The 18,761-nt window shown below is 37.9% G+C and overlaps 1 protein-coding gene across 1 annotated transcript in view; it reads left to right on the plus strand.

Moving 5' to 3' along the window:
- CHN1 (chimerin 1) overlaps positions 1–18,761 on the plus strand; it is a 99,498-nt gene that overhangs the window by 14,916 nt on the left and 65,821 nt on the right. Inside the window, exons 2-4 of the mRNA XM_027678510.1 lie at positions 7,535–7,573; positions 10,913–10,968; positions 18,196–18,227. Coding sequence (XP_027534311.1) covers positions 7,535–7,573; positions 10,913–10,968; positions 18,196–18,227 — 127 coding nt within the window. The remainder of the gene's footprint in view (positions 1–7,534; positions 7,574–10,912; positions 10,969–18,195; positions 18,228–18,761) is intronic.

Here is an 18,761-nt window from a genome sequence, read left to right on the forward strand (position 1 = left end):
AGCAAAAACAAGTGAGGATGAAAGAGCATATAAAAATAATTTTTGTCTTGTTAAAAATTCCTGGGGCACAGTGTGTGTGATGTAGTGCCTTCTTGCAGCCAAAGGGATGCTTTTGTTATCTGTGCCTGTTTTCACTGGTTTTTATCTTTCCTTTTGATTGTATTGTGATCTTGTTCTCCTCCCAGATGCAAATGCCTTTGAAAAAGAGAAGAAAATACATTCAACTATTTTCTTGCTTAGATAACTCAAACATCATTTAATTTTAAAAGTCCAAAACTGACCATGTGCATGGGAATTTATGGGCATTAAGAGTGTAGCCTGTGCCAAAGGACAAGGCAAAGCAGTAGAACTTTGTGTAAGGAGAGCTGTCGCTGGTGACTGTCCCCTCTGCCCAAAGGCTTGGACACATCCCTTTGGGTGGATGGCTTGAGTGGTGGACAGCCTTTCTTGTGTGCCAGCTTTCCCAGGAAACAGGTGTTTGAGCCAGCTGCCTGTGTCCTCTGCCTGCAAGTTGCCATCCACTAGCAGAAGGCAAACCATGTAAGCTGGCAATAGCTCCGTTTTGGTCCTAGAGGCAATTTGTCTCTGTGATCAGACTGAGATTTACTTTAACACTTAACAGCTACCCCACTGCAGCTCCCTACCAGGGTGGGTTGTGTCGGCAGCACAGTGGGCTCAGAGCAGGGGATTCTCCACTGGGAGGGTTAGCTGTCTGCACACTGCTGGGACACAGGTGAAGCTCTTACATCTGCCCACATGTTAAAGTGGATGCCTGTCTGATGTCTTTTCTCTGCCTGGAAAAGGTGGAGAAAATAGATGGCGTATTTGGAAGCTTTTGCACTGAAGCTCCTTACAGCAATGGTGTCTGACTGCCTTAGTAATAGCCTTGACGGGTCTAAAAGTTTTCAAAGCTTTTTTTTCTAATTCAAAGGAAATTGTGTGCCAAGGATAACATTGAAGTAGCATCAAAGACCCAGTAACAGTCTAGAAGTATCAGTCATCGTGTCTGAGTATCATACAGTATATTGCATATTCAGGAATTGGCAGAAAATATGGCTCTTATTGCCTGGGGTGTTCTCAGCCCTGTGGGGATCTTCCCATAAACAAAGGAAATTCTGTGACACACTAGTTGTGAAACCCTAAGTGTTTTCCACATGGCTCCAGGCCATGTATGCCATCAGGTTCTTATCATTAATGTCTTTGTTTTAAGGGGCTAATAAAGCAACGTTACTTTTGGATTAACATTATTTATTCAGTGACTTTTAAACCCCAACATTTTTGTAAAATAACAATGTAATAGCTTTTATTTAAGAAAAGGACAATATACCAAAAAGTTGCCTGACATGTCTTAAAAAGAGTGCTGTAAGTCTGTGCAAGATATTTTGGTCAGAAATAGTTTGTTACCCCTGTGCTATGAAAAGGTGAAGACAGGTTGAGACTGAGCCAGAGGATCATTTCCCTTTTTGTATTCATGTGATGGACTTGAATTCTGAAAAAGTATTTGTTTCTAAGAAAACATTTCATGCCAGGCAAGAAAGCCTGACCTCAGCTTTCTCTCTGGTTTATAGAGCACCGACTGAAATGAAATGCCAAATGGCCTTTGGCAGCCCTGTGTGTGTGTGGCACCCTGAAGCCAAGAGCAGGGACGGGTTGGATTCCACAGGACCTCGTGTAATGCGCGTGGAGCCACACGTGGTGCTTGCTCTTTGCACCGAGGTGCTGCTTCTGCCCACCACGCCGTTACAGACTGTCATTAACTTACTGCTGCTGATAGCTGAGGGGTGGAAAGGGACTTTGTAGAAAGAAATGCACATCCCAAGGTCTCATCTAGGAGTGATGAAGGAAGTTTGGTGTGTGCCCCTTCCTTCTTTAGTACACATGCAGTAGACAGGGATATTTTGGCCATTCTCTGCACCCTCCACCCTGCTGCCCCCTCCCAGAAGCTGCCTGCCATCACTTTCCCCTCCTGCTGCCAGCTGCACAGGGACTTCTGCAGAACACTTCCAGTGCTGCTGCAGCCAATGATTGGCTTCTCCTATTTACCCTGAAACCATGGAGTTGAAGCCCATCTGTTTTAGTGCCGCTGCCTAGGGCAATGGCTGGATTCATCCTTTAATTACCTCAATGCTGTTTCAGTTTTATTTTGGTTGGAGTGTGTAAAAGCCCTAACTGCTAGGGCCTGCTTGAATGCTGCTGAAAACATTTTGTGATGACTTGAGCTTAGTTTCTGAAATGCTGTTGGCACTTGTACTCTGAAAAACAGAGATGAAATGATATTTTCTGTTCAACTGTGCTGTTTTTTTGTGGCTTGAGAATCTCACCAGCCAATAAATTATGGCTTTGTTTCTGTAGGTCGAGTGATTTTTTTTTTTTATGTGCATCCTTTGGGCATAGAGAAATTGCTAATAAGGAAGAGTTTGGGGCAAAGGAGGAATTTTTTAGAAAAAGTTTTTCAGGCACAAAAAGGAGTCTGTTGTATGGGTCAGCAAATGGCCACATCCACTGGTTGTGCATATCTCCAGGAGTTAATTTTTGACAGATGCTGCTGCCAAGCAAAGCAAGATTAGCATCTCACAACACATGCTAATGCTTTCTGGTTAGTGCCTAGGCTGTAGCTTACAGAAGAATGTTTATACTTTCTTGTATCTTTTCATATTTGTGACTTACACCATTTTTTGACCCCAGTTCAGTTCAGAACATGAAATAAGACATTTTTTTCTCCTGATGATATTGGCGTTTGGTCCACATTACTGAGAACTGGCCTCTTCCACAAAGTTCACCACCTGAGGCCTGACCTGGGTTTAGTAGGGATATTATCAAAGAAAATCAAACTTTAGGGCAAGAGCTGCTGTGTCAGCAGATAGCTGATTATTTCCTCCCAGACAGCGTTACCCTCTGATGTTAGAGATGACCGTGCTGCAGGGAATGACACCCAGTAAAAGAAAAATAAAACTGAATTCTCTACAGGAAATCTCTCTAAGTCCTACATTGCTTTATGGGGTTACCATGCAGAGTTAAATTGCTGCTGCTCCTCTACCCTAGAGCTGGCTGATCTTCGATGGGGAGAGAAAAAGAACCAGTTCAAGCAGAGGTAAACATTTTTATTCTTTCTGTTAAAGGAATACACGAAGGCAAGCACTCTAAACAGTTTGAGGCAATAGTAACAGTTTTCATATCTGCAGTTAAAATGTACACTCTGAAAGTACTCCAGTTGTCCAGATTTATATAATGGATAAAATAAGAGTGGGTAAGAAAGAAGGAAAATACCACATTTTAATGTCACAATTAGTCACGTTTGTGTTTATGGAAAATCTGAGATGCTCTCCTAGTATTTGTGTCTGTATATGAACTTCTAAATGGCTGTAGATTGTCTATTGGCAGAAGCCCTTTTCTGTGGAAGTGTGTATTTCTGATGGTCCCTCTGTGCTTTTCAGTTCTTCATTGCCAGCAGTTTGTGCCCAAGATCATAGTTTCCTTTTTTTTGTCATGAATTGGTGTGTTCAAAGGAGGGCATGCTAGGCCCAGAGAGCAACACTCCTGCCCACTGTGACATTTCTGGCTGTTGCCAGAAACTGCCTGTTTTGCTGTTCTGGGCTTTCTGTCTCTGTTTTCTCTGCATTTAAGCAAATTTCAAGGAAACTTTGAGTAGAGATGAGATGAGACGAGATGGCTTGAGAATGAGATGCTGAGTGGGCTGGTAGGTGAGTCCTAGCAGGACAACAGTGGGAAGCAAACCAAAGCACTGCTTAAGGATGAGAGGAGAGGTCTTGCGTGCAGATGAAGGGTGCTAAGGTTGGGGGAAAGGCAAAGTCCTGGAAAAGAGAGGAGGGGAAAGTGTGTTTGCGAGGCAAGAAGATGATGGCAAGAAAGTGCTGAGTATTCAGAACTTCTCCTGTGGTTAGAATATAGGGGAATCAAAGGTATATCTTGAAGAAACATTGCGCTTCTGAACGGCTTGAAATGGAGTGAGAAAGGATGAGCCACTTGGATCTTGTTATCCACAGGACTCTGCATATAGAAACTGATGGCCTTAAATATTGCTTGTACAAACTGCCAAAGTAAAAACAAACACTATGCCCATGTTGCTGGGAATAAAGTTGGTGTAACAATGCTTGTGGGAAGCTTTACAGAAAGTTGGAGAACAGTGTTTACAGTCTTACATGGTAAATTTGTCTTACAGGGAAGCTGTGTGGCTTTTTACGCAAACTGCACTGTGTATGTAGCCCAGCTAATTCTGAGTGAAGGTATCTGTCAGCTTGAAAGTGGTCTCTGTTTGAAATTGAATTTAGGTACATGGACAGTGTCCATGATGTAAAAAGTCTTTGTTGATGAGAGTGCCCCCATACTGGCAAAAATCTCACCAATGCCGGTAGGAGCTGGTAGCATCAGTTTAGGTATTTATGTCGTCTGTAGTGCTCTAGGCCTTTGGAGAAGTGTAGCTTTAAGCTGAATTGCATCTTGCTTAAGGCAGAAAATGCAGTTAGATAAAACATGATGCACAGCTTATAGAAAATTATTTTATCCTGGAAACATTTAGCAGAGCTGAGCTACTGTGAAAAAATCTGAGAACTGACAGCGTAGAGTTGATTGTGTTAATTAGAAAGTGGTGCAGCATTAGTGAGAAAATGTATTTTGGGTTCCGCATTTTCTGTGGGTTTTTTATCATGCCCTAAAGTGCTTTTCAGATGCCTAATTGGAGATGCCAAACATGAAAGCCTGCACTGTCTGAAAATCAAGCCCTTCTCTTGATAATGCATTTCAAAATACTGATGATGTGTTAAATGCGACCACATCGTTTAATCTTTTAAAAGGGGTAACTAATAGACAGGGGTTGTGTTTATGCTTATCCTTATCCTATTTCATCTTTGTGTAGTGGGATAGTTTTAGTTATAGAAACATTCTTGCACAGTCTTGCAGACTTCACTCTGGCCTCTACAAGAGTTTTCTGCTTGTTTCATGTAACTCACAGGCCCCTGCGTTCTCAGACATGGTGAGTATCAGTGACCCTTTCTGGCCTCCCTGTAAATGACCTCAGTCTTCTCCCTGGCACAGCAGAAGAGTATCAACTATGGTAGTCTTTTCCAGCCTTATAGGTACTGAAATGTGTCCCTAAAAATTGCTACTAATTCAGTCTCCCTGTGTTCCTCTCATTGCTGTATTTTAAAAAAAGAACTATTTTTGTTTGTATATATATAAATATATATATATCTAAAAACTTTCATTTACAGAACACTCATTTTCAGGCAGAAAATACTCTTTATTTTCTGAAAAAACTGCTTCACCATTGTTACTGTGCTGTACTTGCTACTATAGTGTTTTATATTAGATAACTTTTTTTAAAAAAATCACAATAGAAATGACCTTTTGTTTTTTCATTACCTCATGTGGATGGCCGGAGGGTATTCTCACACTGTAAAGGCAATAAAGCTCACTGGCAGATTTTTTTTCTAATAAAATCCTGTGCACAGCTGCATAACATAAATCATTCCTTCCCATTTCTGAATGTTAAATGTTTGTTGTATGAAAGTTACTGCTGTTCTTGCCTGACTTTAACAAGGTTTGAGGTTTTTTGTTTGGCACAAATATTGTTGCTTTTTAGTTTTATAAGCATGCTGCCCTTAGTTGCAACAATTATATGGCTTGAGTGTGAGCAAGTATATGTTAGACTGCCAGGATATGTGTATTTTCATAACAGTCAGCTCATATTTTGCAAATACAGTGTGTTGTCCTTTACTTAAATTATTTATTTGTAAATTTAGTGGGTGCATGTATTGCCAAAAAACAGAGTATAGCAAAAGCAAATTCAGCTAGTGGGGTAAGAGTTGTCTTCTGGGACTAAAGCTATTATTTTTACTTACAAATTTTGCCCCTTTTCCATGTGACATTGCATTGCTAAGGGATCACATTACAATGCTTCTGGAATGAATCGACTTGCACTGCCTTAATTAAAGGTATCAAAGTAGGAATGAATAATCATGGCTGCATCTGTTGCTGCTGATTTGCTTTTACTGCCATAGTACAGTGCAAGCTGCTTAAGGTCTCTCTGCAGATTCAAGGTGTTTTGGCCAATCCGCAGGATGTGGTAGAGCATCTGCAGGACCTTCCAAAGATCAAAACCCATCATATTCTGGGGGATGGCAGTTTAATTGAGTGCTGCCTCAATAATAAAGTCATAATGGATTGTATTCGTAAAACCCACTGCCACCAAGGTAGTTTGCAAGGACTGCATCCTCTTCATGTGTAGAGCTAAAATACAGGGTAAAAAATTACAGTGCAGGCAGGGAAGAGAGTGTGCTGAGAGGATCTGAGCAAGTCTGTGTCAATTAAACTGGAAAATACCTTGTTCCACTAAGCTCTAATTTAGAGATTTTTGGCATGACTATATGTGGGAGAAATGGACGACAACAAGTATCTGAAGAAGACAGATTCCTTACCCTAAGGGGAGGCAAAGCAAAATCCTTTCTGTGCTTCAGGCTTGGTTTTGCAGGCCTTAAGGACTCTCAAGTGTAGATGCCACTCAGGCTAAAATTCAGGCAACAGGTTCCCGGATTGCTTGATCTTTACATAACCTTATAATAAAAACTAGAAATTTGGGGTTTGTTGGATGCAGCAGGTAGTTACAGAGAGCAGAGAATTGCAAACAGAGCTCAGATATGAATGCTGCAGTCAGAAGAGGTTTCAGACAGCAAGGCTGGGTGTGTGGTTGACTCAGCTTGTGACCTTGTAGTGTTATGAGTATGGAGTAACTCTCACCAGCTCCAAGGCAGAGAAGCACAGTGTCTTGCAGAAAGCCTCAGTGACTTATAGCATCAAAACTGAAGATGGTCAAGAGCGGTAAAACAGTGGATCAGAGTTGAAGTTTGCATCATAGCCCTGAGCTCAAAACGTCAGATTAGTTGTCAGCGAGTCATAAGGGTGACAGAAAAGTAGAAGACACTGAAATTTTATTTTTTTTAATTTGGTTTGAGAATTAAAATTTCGGATTAAAATTATGTTGGTACTTTTAATACATACTCACTACTTCCAAATAGAGATTGTACTCAGTATGAAAAAAAATCCTTTTTTTCAAAATATTTCACAGTACTTTCATACTCTGATTTTATTTTAGGAGTTGTTAATTGCTGTCCAGAAGAGGAAAAAGCTAATGACAGGAATAAGTTGCATGGAAACCCATTTATTGGAATATAAATTGAGATTAAAAAAAATCTTTCTGATGTAGTTTAAAATAGAATTTATAGATATATGTATAGTAAAATAATATGAATTTCCCTTCCCCCTCACAGTATGTTGGCTTCTGATCTGCGTGTTTGCCATTATGCAAACGTATTTCTTTAGTTTTTCTAGCTGGATAAAGAAAATAACTTTTTCACGGTTTTAGTTTGAGTAAAGAGGGGGACCTTTTAACAGGTTGTTTTATAATAATTTAGAACCTAGGTGCAATATTTATCTTAATAATTCTGCAAGTGCGTCTGCAAGGTTATTTCTGTGTTAAAATGTTTCCAACACAACATTAAGATTTTTTGTTTTCTTTCAGATACTGATGAATACAGACCACCTGTTTGGAAATCTTACTGTAAGTATCTCAGTGCTTTTTTTCTCCAACTCAGAGCTGAAAAAGTTTCACTTGGGTGCTTTAAAAGACTTATTTTTCTTTTCATCAGAATGTGAGTTTAAGAAGCATCAAGGGGTTCATTGCTGCTTAGAGATAGTGCAGTTGAACGATCTCCAAGGACAAGTGAGCATTGATTATTTAGAGTAATGGATTCTCTGCACGCTGTTAACTAAGTTGTCCCACTCCTGGTTGGTCTGGCTTATATTGGTTTGGCTGCCTAGACCAGGGTTTACATAAATTCTATTCATGCCTTAAAGTTGGTAACCTTACAAACTTTTAAGTGATCTAGTCCCTTGCATTACTAGAGCTGAGACTTGAGCTGGTTAGAAAAAGACTCAAAATAGTTTTCCTCCAGAATTTGCTGATGTAATATTGTTGCTTTTTATAATCATGCTACCCTTAGTTGTAATAATTATATGGCTTGAGTGCAAGCAAGCGTAATGCTTGCTCACACTGTGCATAAAATGATGTGGTAAAACAAGAGCGTTTGTTTGGCCTGGCATGACAAATCACAAGCAGGTTTTTTGAAGCCTGCTGGTCTGGGCTCTGCAGCTCTTCAGTGTGTGTGTGTGCCCTAGCCCAGAGGAAGCTGGCCTTGCAGCTGTCTTAGTCAGGTGAGTAGGACAGCAGTCCAGATGCATTGCCCTGAGATCAGTGCCACTCTCTTGGGAACTTCACAACTTGCTGGGTTTTATTTCAAATTAAAAAAAATAACTCACAAACAAAAAAAACCCTCACAAACCAAAAAACTCAAACCCATAAAAAAGCACATCCAACATTACATTTTTAAATGTAAAAGAATTCCACGTAAAGGAGTGACCTGTTGTTTGGCTGGGCTAATGAAGGTTCAGGGATGTGGAAGAGAACATGAGACAAATGGCACTGTAAAAGGGCATCTCAGCTTCCCATAGTATCTCACCTATAAATTCTAGTTCTTTGTAGATAGAAAAGCCAAGACATAAGACATTTTGAGACTCAAGGAAACACAGCAAGAAAGAAGAGTCTTCTGTGAAAAGCAGATTTTGAAAGCAGAATGTTTTTGTGTAGAACACACTTAACAGTTTAGGGATATCAGACTTACACTTGCATTACTTTGTATGTATTCAGCTTGGTGTCTTCAGGTTGGATAAAGGGATTTGCTCAAGCAGCATTTCACACCATGAAAATGTCCCCTCTAAAGGTTGGGGAGATTTAGCACCTGATAAAATGTAGTTATTTCAAAAGGTTTCCATCCTGCTGTGGGAGACTTTTCAGTCAGAGATATGGGAGTGTTCTTAAAGGGTTGGTGAGAACCATGGTTAGAAAGACAGTCAGTGTTAAGAGAGCAGTTAAAAGTATTTTTTTCAGTGTACCTTCTGTGAACTGGGGAACACTGCTTCCTTGTTTGGTTTATTCCCTGCCATAATCTGTAACGGGGAGGTACAACCTCTCTAAATATCCAGTCTTCATTAGCACCTTGCCAGGAGCTGAAAGCATGGGCACATGCAAATGTGTATGCACCCACTCTCCTACAACATCATTGTTTGCCTGCCACAGTGAACCCTTCATGTGGTTCAGAAGTAAGCTCAGAATCACAGGGTTTGATTATGTTTCTGTCTCATGACAGATGAAGAGGAATGTCTTGTTTGACTTTCCTGGCAATCATTACAGCAAGGTAACTGGTGTTGAACGGTTTGAATTGCATACATCAATTAGAGGAGGAGGGATAGGCATCCTGTTTTGTAACATAGCTAGTCAACCTGCTGTGCTTCTTACTGGAAGAGAAGAAGGGTACTGCCATTGGTGAAAAATAATTTCCTTTCAGAAAATCTTTTCAACCTGGCTTGAAGTAAGGTGGAAAACAGTTCTCAGTTTTCAAGCAATTTCTGTAGACCATGCCCATTGTAAGTCTCCACTGCTCTTCTTTGAAATTCAGAAAAATCCATACTTGATCTGTAATTTTATTTTTTTTTCTTTGAACTTGGCTCTGCAGTTTTCAGCATTAGATGTGGACAAGGCCTGGTGCCATCAAATACAACTTTTACAATAAAAACTGGGGAACTGCTGGCAAAATAAATGGTCATGCTATGCTTGAAATGCTAACTGCAGTTTTATATACCAATGTGCTGATCTTCATCACTTGCAAAAATCATTCTTGTATTACCAATACCGAATGGTAAGGATCGATTTTAGTAACAACCGGAAAAACCATTAGCTTTTTTTGTGTGGAACAAAGGCAGTGGTTTTTTCCAGTTTATCTTATGATTCTGTGATCATCTGGCATCTTGCCATTTTCTCCATTCCCATGTAACTTAGCCCATAAATACGGCATTTGCCAGTGGAAAAGACTTGTAATCAAATGAGAAGTGTAATGAAGTCAAATCATATTTGTTAAATTAATGTATGGTCTTAATACCTTAAGAAGGTGATAACACATGTTATTAGACCTTGGTATTAGTACTAATTGAAACATAATTTAATTTTGAAAGATTACAATTCCAAATGTCAATTTTGTCAGTTCTAGAGTACTGTTCAAATACTAACTTAGTGTTGACAGCCTCATTTTGAAGGAGACTTGCCAAACCATACTCAGTTGGGGTAGAAGTTGGAAGTCACTCCTTTGGTATTATATTAGAAAGTCTGCACATACTAATACCATTAAATTTACATGTGGTTCCTAAGATCTATTCTGGTGTGATGAAGCTTATTTTAAAAGTAGAGAAAAAGGAGGAGAGAAGATGTAAATGTAAGTAAGTGTATGTCCTAATTTGGACTTTAACTGTTTTACTCTGCTGCTCAAGTCCTGATGTCTTTTGATCTGCAAATGCAAAGGCCATCTTTCTCTTTCTTCAGAAAGGTCATCACTGAGTAGTGGCAAAAGCAGAGTGTTTGATACTGCATAGCTCTCAGTGATTCTTGTCTTGTTGTGTGACTGAATGTGTGCTCAGCATAGTAGGATGGGGCTCCATCTGTTTACTGAAGAAAGTCTGACAGCAGCCTGATTTGACATATAATAAACTTTAATTTGTGTTTAGTATGATTCTTTTTCTGATCTCCTTGTTGGAAACTTAACTGGTCTCACCTAGTTATTCCATATTACTTGATCAATTAATTGTAAAGAAAATCAATATCCTGTTTTGGCTAGCAACATTCTTTTTTCTGACCACATATTGGTAAATTTTGAGACTTTGGTATCCTTAGTATCCTTGCATTAAACTTTGCAGAAAGTCTCCTTATTTAAGCAACAATATTTAATGTTAAAATGTCCAACTACTGCAATGATTCTGTATTAATTAGAGTTTAACTTCTGCCTCCTCCCAGTGTATCAGTTGCAACAGGAAGCTCCCCATCCTAGAAGAATAACCTGCACTCGTGAGGTAGGTATTATGACATTCAGTTTATTATAGAGTCCAGTAATTCCATGTCTATACTTAATTGTGTCCAACCCCAGCAGTGGTTCTTTGGGACACTTTTTGTGCTGTGATTGGAGTGAGTAGCCTTGGGGGCACTGGTACTTGGAAATCCATTTGGTCTAAAAATGGAATTAAAAGCATTTTGAGTATCATGTGTATACCTGAGAATCATTTAATACTTTTTGATTCTTAGATACATGGAAACACACATTTTCTCCTCCTTTTTGGGTCAGAAATTCACAGAAGCAAGAGCAGAGCTGTAGAGGGGGACTATGTACCTGTTTGTCCAGACATCACTGCTAGATGTGTAAAATAAATCAGCAGAGGGAAGACTGAACCCTGGTGCTGTTATTTGAGTCATAATACTTAAGACTCATTAATAGCAGGAGCTAAGCTATGCAGAGCCACAGATTTTAAGACTGAACTGATAACTATGGAATCCCATTGATAGACAGTGATACAGAAGCACCTGCTCATGGTGTCAGCTGTTGAGGCAGACCCCAAATTCTAGTGTGCCCTGAGCTGCAGAGCAGCACCTCTCCAGAGCTGTGGTGCTGGAGGGTTTAACTGATACCAAACATGAGTGCCACCAAGATTTACTCATAACTACGTCTGTCTTGCCGCTTCAGTTAGGAACCTGGGAAACATTAATTTCAGTTTCAAAAATTCTGAAATGTTAGGTAGTATTACAACACACAGCTCTTACTGAATAACTGAAGTTTATTACATGGCTACAATAAAGATTTAATATTTTTATCTAAAGAAAAAGAAATTTAATCTTTGCCAAGAGAAAGAAAAATTAATCTTTGAGACATGCTGGTTGCTTCAATGTAATAATAAATACAGAGAGATCTAACACTGTCCAGAACATTAATAGCTTATAGTTTAGATCACAAGGAGAATTACTTGACAGAATTAAATGGGTGTTTCTCTGTCATCTCTTCAATGCCCAATTGTGATTCTGTGAACTAGTCTGTAAATTTTTAAAATAAAACATAGAGATTTAACAGAAGTTAAATACTGCACTTAGCGGAAGCACGCTTGCTTTCCTTTGTGAATTTCATAGATTTGTGTTTTTAAAAAAGGTATAGCTGTAACTTATTGCACTTAGGAAAGATATAGCTGTAGAAAAAGAACAACACACAAATTTTACAAGAATTTTAGCAAAAAGCTCGTTTTGACGAGGGTTTCTACTGTTAATGAATGTCCAAGCAGAGGTATTCCTGTTAAAATTGTTGTGCAGGTGTCTTATGTACATCAAATAAATTGGGATGGAGATTTGAAGGAAAGATAAGTACAGAAGATAAGATCTGAGCTGTGAAAAAAAGGAAGGTTTTCCAGTTTTTTATTCCCATTACAACATTATTAAGAAGGTTCTCTTCTATTTTGTGTGTTTTCTATGATACATTTTTTCATTACAGTAATATACAAAGTATCTGAATTCTTGTAAAAGCTTAGTCTTACAGTACTGGTTTATGATTGTTCAGAGTGCTCACCTGGATAAAGTATTTTATTCCTTTCCTCCAGTGGATTATGTTTGTTGTTGCAAAGTGCTGCTGGTCAGTTGGTTTTTTCTTCCTCTCATCAAAAGTATTTCCCTGGTGGAAGAAGTGGTAGTATGTGTAGGTATATGTATATTTGTGTATTGTAAAACACTTCAAGAGATTTTTGGTAGGTTATTTCTGACACTGTTCATTGATGTGCTGATGGTACAGCTGTACAATAATCACTGTAGGCTTTTATTTTTTGAGTCTTATCTCGGAATCCTGCTGTTGTTTACCCCCATAGTAGCAGACTTATAGTGTAATGCTCATAAATATTTTGCACGTCAGCTGCACAAAGTATATGTACCCTGTAGTCAAGAAGAAACTGTAAACTGATAAAAGAAGTCTGGTATATTCGGTAAGATCTGTTGGCATTATATCCCATGCTAGTTTGACTGCAGAGAAGTGCTTTGGGGTCATTTTGCCCTAGGTGATAAGAAGTCACAAGCAAATTTTATACTGAGTTCTCCTTCGTACTATTTCTCAGAATACTATTAGCCTATCCAGTCAAATAAGCAGAGACATAAATGTGTATTCAGTATATGAAAATTAAAAATGTCTCCTGCCTCTGGAGTGCTGAAAATCCTTCAGCTGTTGATCAGATACAGATTGTCTTCTTTTTAGAATCAAACAAGAGACTTACTCTTGCCAGCCAAATATAGAAGCATCTGTGTAAAACTTCTTCAAATACGAATCACATTGAGTACTACAACTTTCTCATCCTCATTATCACTGAATTTAAATTAGAAGATTTTATTAGCTATAGAGGTAGCAAATCAAAAAGTTGGACTGGTTTACAAAGGAATATTTGCTGTGGGTGAGTGGTGTCCTGCATGAACTAATCATCCAAGCTCTTTGGAGGGTACCTGATCTTACTGCATCCCTACATAGAGAGGTCCTCCGGGTCTAATTCTATGAACTGATAGCCTGTTAATGGGAGATTGGCAAAAGTACCACAAACAATCAAAACACTCTGCTAAGTTCTGTCATCACTGAAAAAAGAAACACAACACATTAGTGCCTTTAATGTCATATTTCTATGAATTTATTCCAAAACAAGATGATAACATATGACAAACTTTAAGTAAGTGTAGAACTATCCCTGTGTCAGAGTGAACAGAAAAATGAGATATTCTGTATTTTAAAATAGCTTCTTGAACTCCGCAGCATACGCCTGTGTCTGCACCATGAACATTGTTGTAGAAACTAAGAACTCAAAGCTGCAGATTTAGAAACCAGTGAGAATTGATAAAATGGAACTATGAAAGAATCAGTCAGTTCCAGGTATTTAGCTGCAGAACAGAACACGTTAAATACACATTTTATCATTAAAGAATCAGATTATTTTTAAAAAAGTTCTTTGAAGCTTATTTTTATCTAATAAAGGTAAAATTGAAAGAATACAGTATCAATGTGCATTTTCCTACTTCTGCATTAATTCTTTATAATGCACATAACTGGTTTTCATTATAAGTGTTGAACAATTTATGCAGCTGAGCTGATTTGAAGTGAAAATATATTCAGCGAGCAGTAATTTGTTTAACCTTTCCCTCTAGTCTCAGCCTCTTCTGCTTGTGTTGAGCTTTGTGATCTGTTCTTTCTCAGCTGGGTTTCTATTAGCAGCCATGCATGAGTCAGTGGGGAGCAGAATCTTTTCCTAAGTGGTTGAATTATTCAGCTGTATAAACAAATTCATAAATATTAGGAAAAGAATCTTGGTCCTGAGAACATCAAAGAGGTCAGTAGGAGGGAACAATATGTAATTTGGTGAGGTATTAGCACAAAAATTGCTCTTCTTGCCTTACTGTAATCCACTTGTTGACATAAGCAAAAGTGATGATTAAGGGAAAAAAGCACTTGTTAAAGAATAATTGGAAATCACACCATAAAAACCCCAACCTTTTATTTAATGTGCAAAGGCACGCGTTGTACAAGTGCTGATACCGAGAGGTGTATTCAACAGAATGACCTACTTAACATGAAATACTTCTCAAATACAAAGAATTCAAGTTTCTGCTCTGCTACACCAGTTTCATATTAGAGCAACACACAGATCAGTGGAGGGGCTCAGAAGTAAAAGAGCATTGCATTCATTTGGGATTTTTTAGGGTAAAAGCCAAGGCTTTTAACATTCTGTGAGGTTAAAGTTGATGATTCCGTAACATTCTAAGGATATCTGACTTCTGCATGAGGCTTGCATCCAAATTATAATGTTGTTTATCCAATTAATATTGTATTTCCTCTATGAAATTTGTATTTTTTGTGCATATAATCTTTTACATACACATGTGCAGGCATATTTAGGGCATCCTTGACTGCTATATGAAAGCATTGCATGCTACATTTTAAATAACTATATGAAAAAATACGTATTATGAAGATAATTAAAAGCACTGGCTTTTTCTGTTCTATTGGGAGGCTTCATCCTAATTCAGTGCTAGTAGTTAAGAAGCCTGTCAAACAACATCTCTGTGTAGTATTGTGAAAATGGTCTGTTAGTAGTCAAGAAACATATAGATGGGCATATATAATGCACATCCTTGTTAGAGCTGTTTGTAAAGTGACTTTTTCTGTAGGATATTCGGCCAGGTTGACTTCCCAAATTTCATGGTAGCTAAGCTCTTTTCCAAAGGAATGGCTACCATAAGGTACTTGCCAAATCTGCCCCACTTACCTATTTGTAATTGGTTTCACACCTCAGTTTGAAAAAATCGGAAATTAAACAATGGTGGATATCTTGTTGATTTTTGTGTTTCTTGCAGGTATCACAGGGAGACCTTATTTTTTTCCTGTGGCCTCTGCATCAGTGATATACAAGTATACACATTGAAAACAAGTATCTCACCTTTTTTTCTTATTTTTTTCCTGAGTTAGAAGGAATTTTTAAAACTTTGCCAAACAAACAGCAATAGGAAATTTTTCACATAAATAAAAAGTCCAGAGAAGTCAAAAGAGAGCATTCAGCTGATCTTTGCTGGATACAGAGAAAATTAAGTACTTAAGGTTGCCTTTACTTGTGCCTAATGATACTTTAGTCCAAAAATACTGCCAAATCAGAAAGAAACTCTGCAGAGGATAATTATACTGTATTTTCAGCTAACGGTTTTAGCTAAAATGACCAATTTCTTGCTATCGCTTTGATCTTATTTAAAAATGTATTTCCTTTCTTAGGTGGGTTTTAGTTCCAGTCCAGATGCATGTTTTGGTTTTGTCTCCTTAACTTAAGGATGACTGACTGTTAAAGTTAGACTAATGAAACCTCTAAACTAAAATGTTTTGGCTTTCAGTGCTCATGTACAATGGGAGGATACGTGGGTGCCTGTGATTCTAAATTGTAGAATTAATTATTAAGTCAGGAGCTTTGTGAAGTCCAGGCAGACACAAAAGACCAAAAAAGCTGCATGTCACTTCTGGTTCTGGTGCAGCTAAGGATACCTAGAGTAAGAACAAACACTATGTCTAAGCTGCTAGGAGTATAGTTGGTGTAAAAACACTTTTTATAGGAAGCTGCAGAACAGTGTTTACTGTCTTACATGGTAAATTTGGCTTACAGGGAATCTGTGTGGTTTTTTAAGTACACATGAACTGCACTGTGTATGTAGCCCAGCTAATTCTGAATTAATTACAAGGCCTCTGCTGAGTTCTGATGGAATTTCTTTAAACTCTTGATGTATGTATTCAATCTAGATGTCAAAAACCCCTAATATTGTCATATGTAAAAAGTTGTGGGAAAACCCCCAAAACACAAACAGGCAGTAAAACTCAGTGAATTGAGGTTCTAGCTGCACTGTCTTATATAAGCAAACAGTGCTGCACATCAACATTTATACTAAAGGTTTTGCAAGTTGGTAAAACTGATCAGTAGAGACTCAGTGTTAACAGAAGTGGTTATTTTCCTTTTGAACTCATCATCCACCAAGATGAACTGCAAGCCCAGCTATAATTGCCTGGAAGTCCAGTGGAGCTTTTTTTCTCATGCTTTGCTTCAGTCTTCTGCCAATTCACACTTTCAAATGTTTGCACACAGAGTATATTATAAATTGTCTTAGGAATTGCAAGTACTCTGAAGATGCTCTGTCACATTACTAATCCATTTCTGAAAAGGAATGCCTTTGCTTATATAAATTTTCCAGTTTTGTCATATAAATTCACTGAGATAAATATACAATTTCAGTAGACAGACAACAAAATCTTATTCATGACAGGATTCTTTTTCTAATAACTGCCTGAAACTAGTGTCTTGGCTTAAGGGTTTTAGTTAGGAATTGTTGCAAGTTTCTATAATATCAACAATAAAATGCTTTCACTTTTTCTCTGTTCATATTGCTATCTTCTTATTGAAGAAATAGCCTACATTTAACAAAAAAATATTTAAGACCTTTCTTCTTTTTTGAAATTATTAAGTCTCTTCAGGCCCTTTGAAAACAATTATCACACCAGTCAACTCTTGTTTGCTCTTTTAAAGGAAAAGGAAATCTTTTAGAACAAGATAAATCTTTCCATGGAATGTTTTTTCAAAAGTGATGAACCATCACAGTAGCTTTTTATTTGCTGGGAATGTAGAAGAATTGTTATTAGACTGTACATCAGGATGTATGTTGGTTTTTGTTGTTTTGGACATCTGAAATCTTTATACTCCACTGAAATAATTGGAGAAAAGTGCTAATATTAATAGGCTTTTTGTTGAAAAGATGGAAAAAAGAAACTGAAGTGGCAGTTTACTGTATTTTATGTTTCAGTACAGCTGAATTGTTTTATGCTTTTGTAGCTCAGGTTGTATAACTGTTGAATTTTACTCCCCAAAGAGTTTCCTCCTTTAAATTTAACAAGAAAGGATAATCTGGTGGTTTAGATTATTGAGCTGATTTCTGGGAGGTCTGCTGTTCCTCACTTAGCTATAAACTTCCTGGAAAAATGCAGATGCATTATTTCATCCAAAATAATCATCAGGCAAATTGCAATCTGACACTCTTGCATTTTGTGTGCATTTATGTAGTATGGTCTCTAGAGCACAGTCAGGTTGGAGTTACACAACATAACACATGCATACCTGTTGTTGAGATCCTTTAGTTGATACTACAGATCACATAGTTTAATGAAGTTGAGAAGTACAAGGCTTAGGCACTTGATCGCTTTAATTCACTTTAATTTAGGCACTTTAATTAACCATTTGCCCTCACTGAGAGGATATGGTAGTGGCTTTATTTCTCTCAGCAGTGACACCAGCAGCTCTGTGATGGAAGGTAACCTATAAATTTAAGTGGTTTATAGATGTTTCACTCTATTAGTGCACTCAACAATACTGTGCACTTACATGCAAGAAATTCAAACTTTGTTGTCCCTTTTTGGCAGTTTGTACAAGCAATATTCAATGCCATCAGTTTGTATATGTGGAGTCCTGAGGATGACGTGATCCAAGTGGTTCATTCTGTCTCACTCCAGGCCATTCAGAAGTGCAGTGTTTCCTGAAGGCCTACCTATGGTTTCCCTATGTTCTAATCACAGGAGAAATTCTGGATAGTAGATGATTTTTGTCTGAACTTTCACATTATATCCCTCTCTATTTTTGATACTATATTGTGGACAGTATGCTTACTGTATAGATTCTCTTGTTATGAAACATTACAATTTCTGTTATTTCTTCTAGGTAGAGAACAGACCCAAATATTATGGAAGAGAGTAAGTAACATACACCTCTAAAAGTGGTTTATCTGAACATGTTGGTTGATACTAGGTACAGAAGGTGGCAATTGTTTACTCTGTGCCCTGTGTTTCTTCTGTATATTTTACAGCAGTGTGTCTTTGCTCACCATCAAATTGTTATTGCTTTTGTCTGCCTACAATTACAGCTGCAGTTTCTGATGGATATGGATATCACTAAGTGCTGTTTTAAGTGAGAAACACATACATGTGTTTCTATACTTTCAAAGGATTGTCTTTTTCTACCTCCCCTTCCAGATGGCTTTGCAAAAAGGTGTTTCTGTGTATGAAAAAAAGATATTTGGATCACAAATGCAATATATGTACAGTCTGTATGTGTTTTAGGTTGCTAAGGCAAAGATGGTTAGATTTAGTGTGGAGAAACAAAGCAGACCTTACTTAGGTTTATTTGGTAAAAGATGTGTAGTGTTGCTAAGTTATTACACCAGTAATTACTGAGATTATGGCAACTTGCTAAAATCTTGGGGATTGCATATAATATCCTTGAATGCT

Source organism: Neopelma chrysocephalum, unplaced genomic scaffold (assembly GCF_003984885.1).
Source record: "Neopelma chrysocephalum unplaced genomic scaffold, ASM398488v2 Primary Assembly neopelma1_44, whole genome shotgun sequence".
Classification (NCBI taxonomy): Eukaryota; Metazoa; Chordata; class Aves; order Passeriformes; family Pipridae; genus Neopelma; species Neopelma chrysocephalum.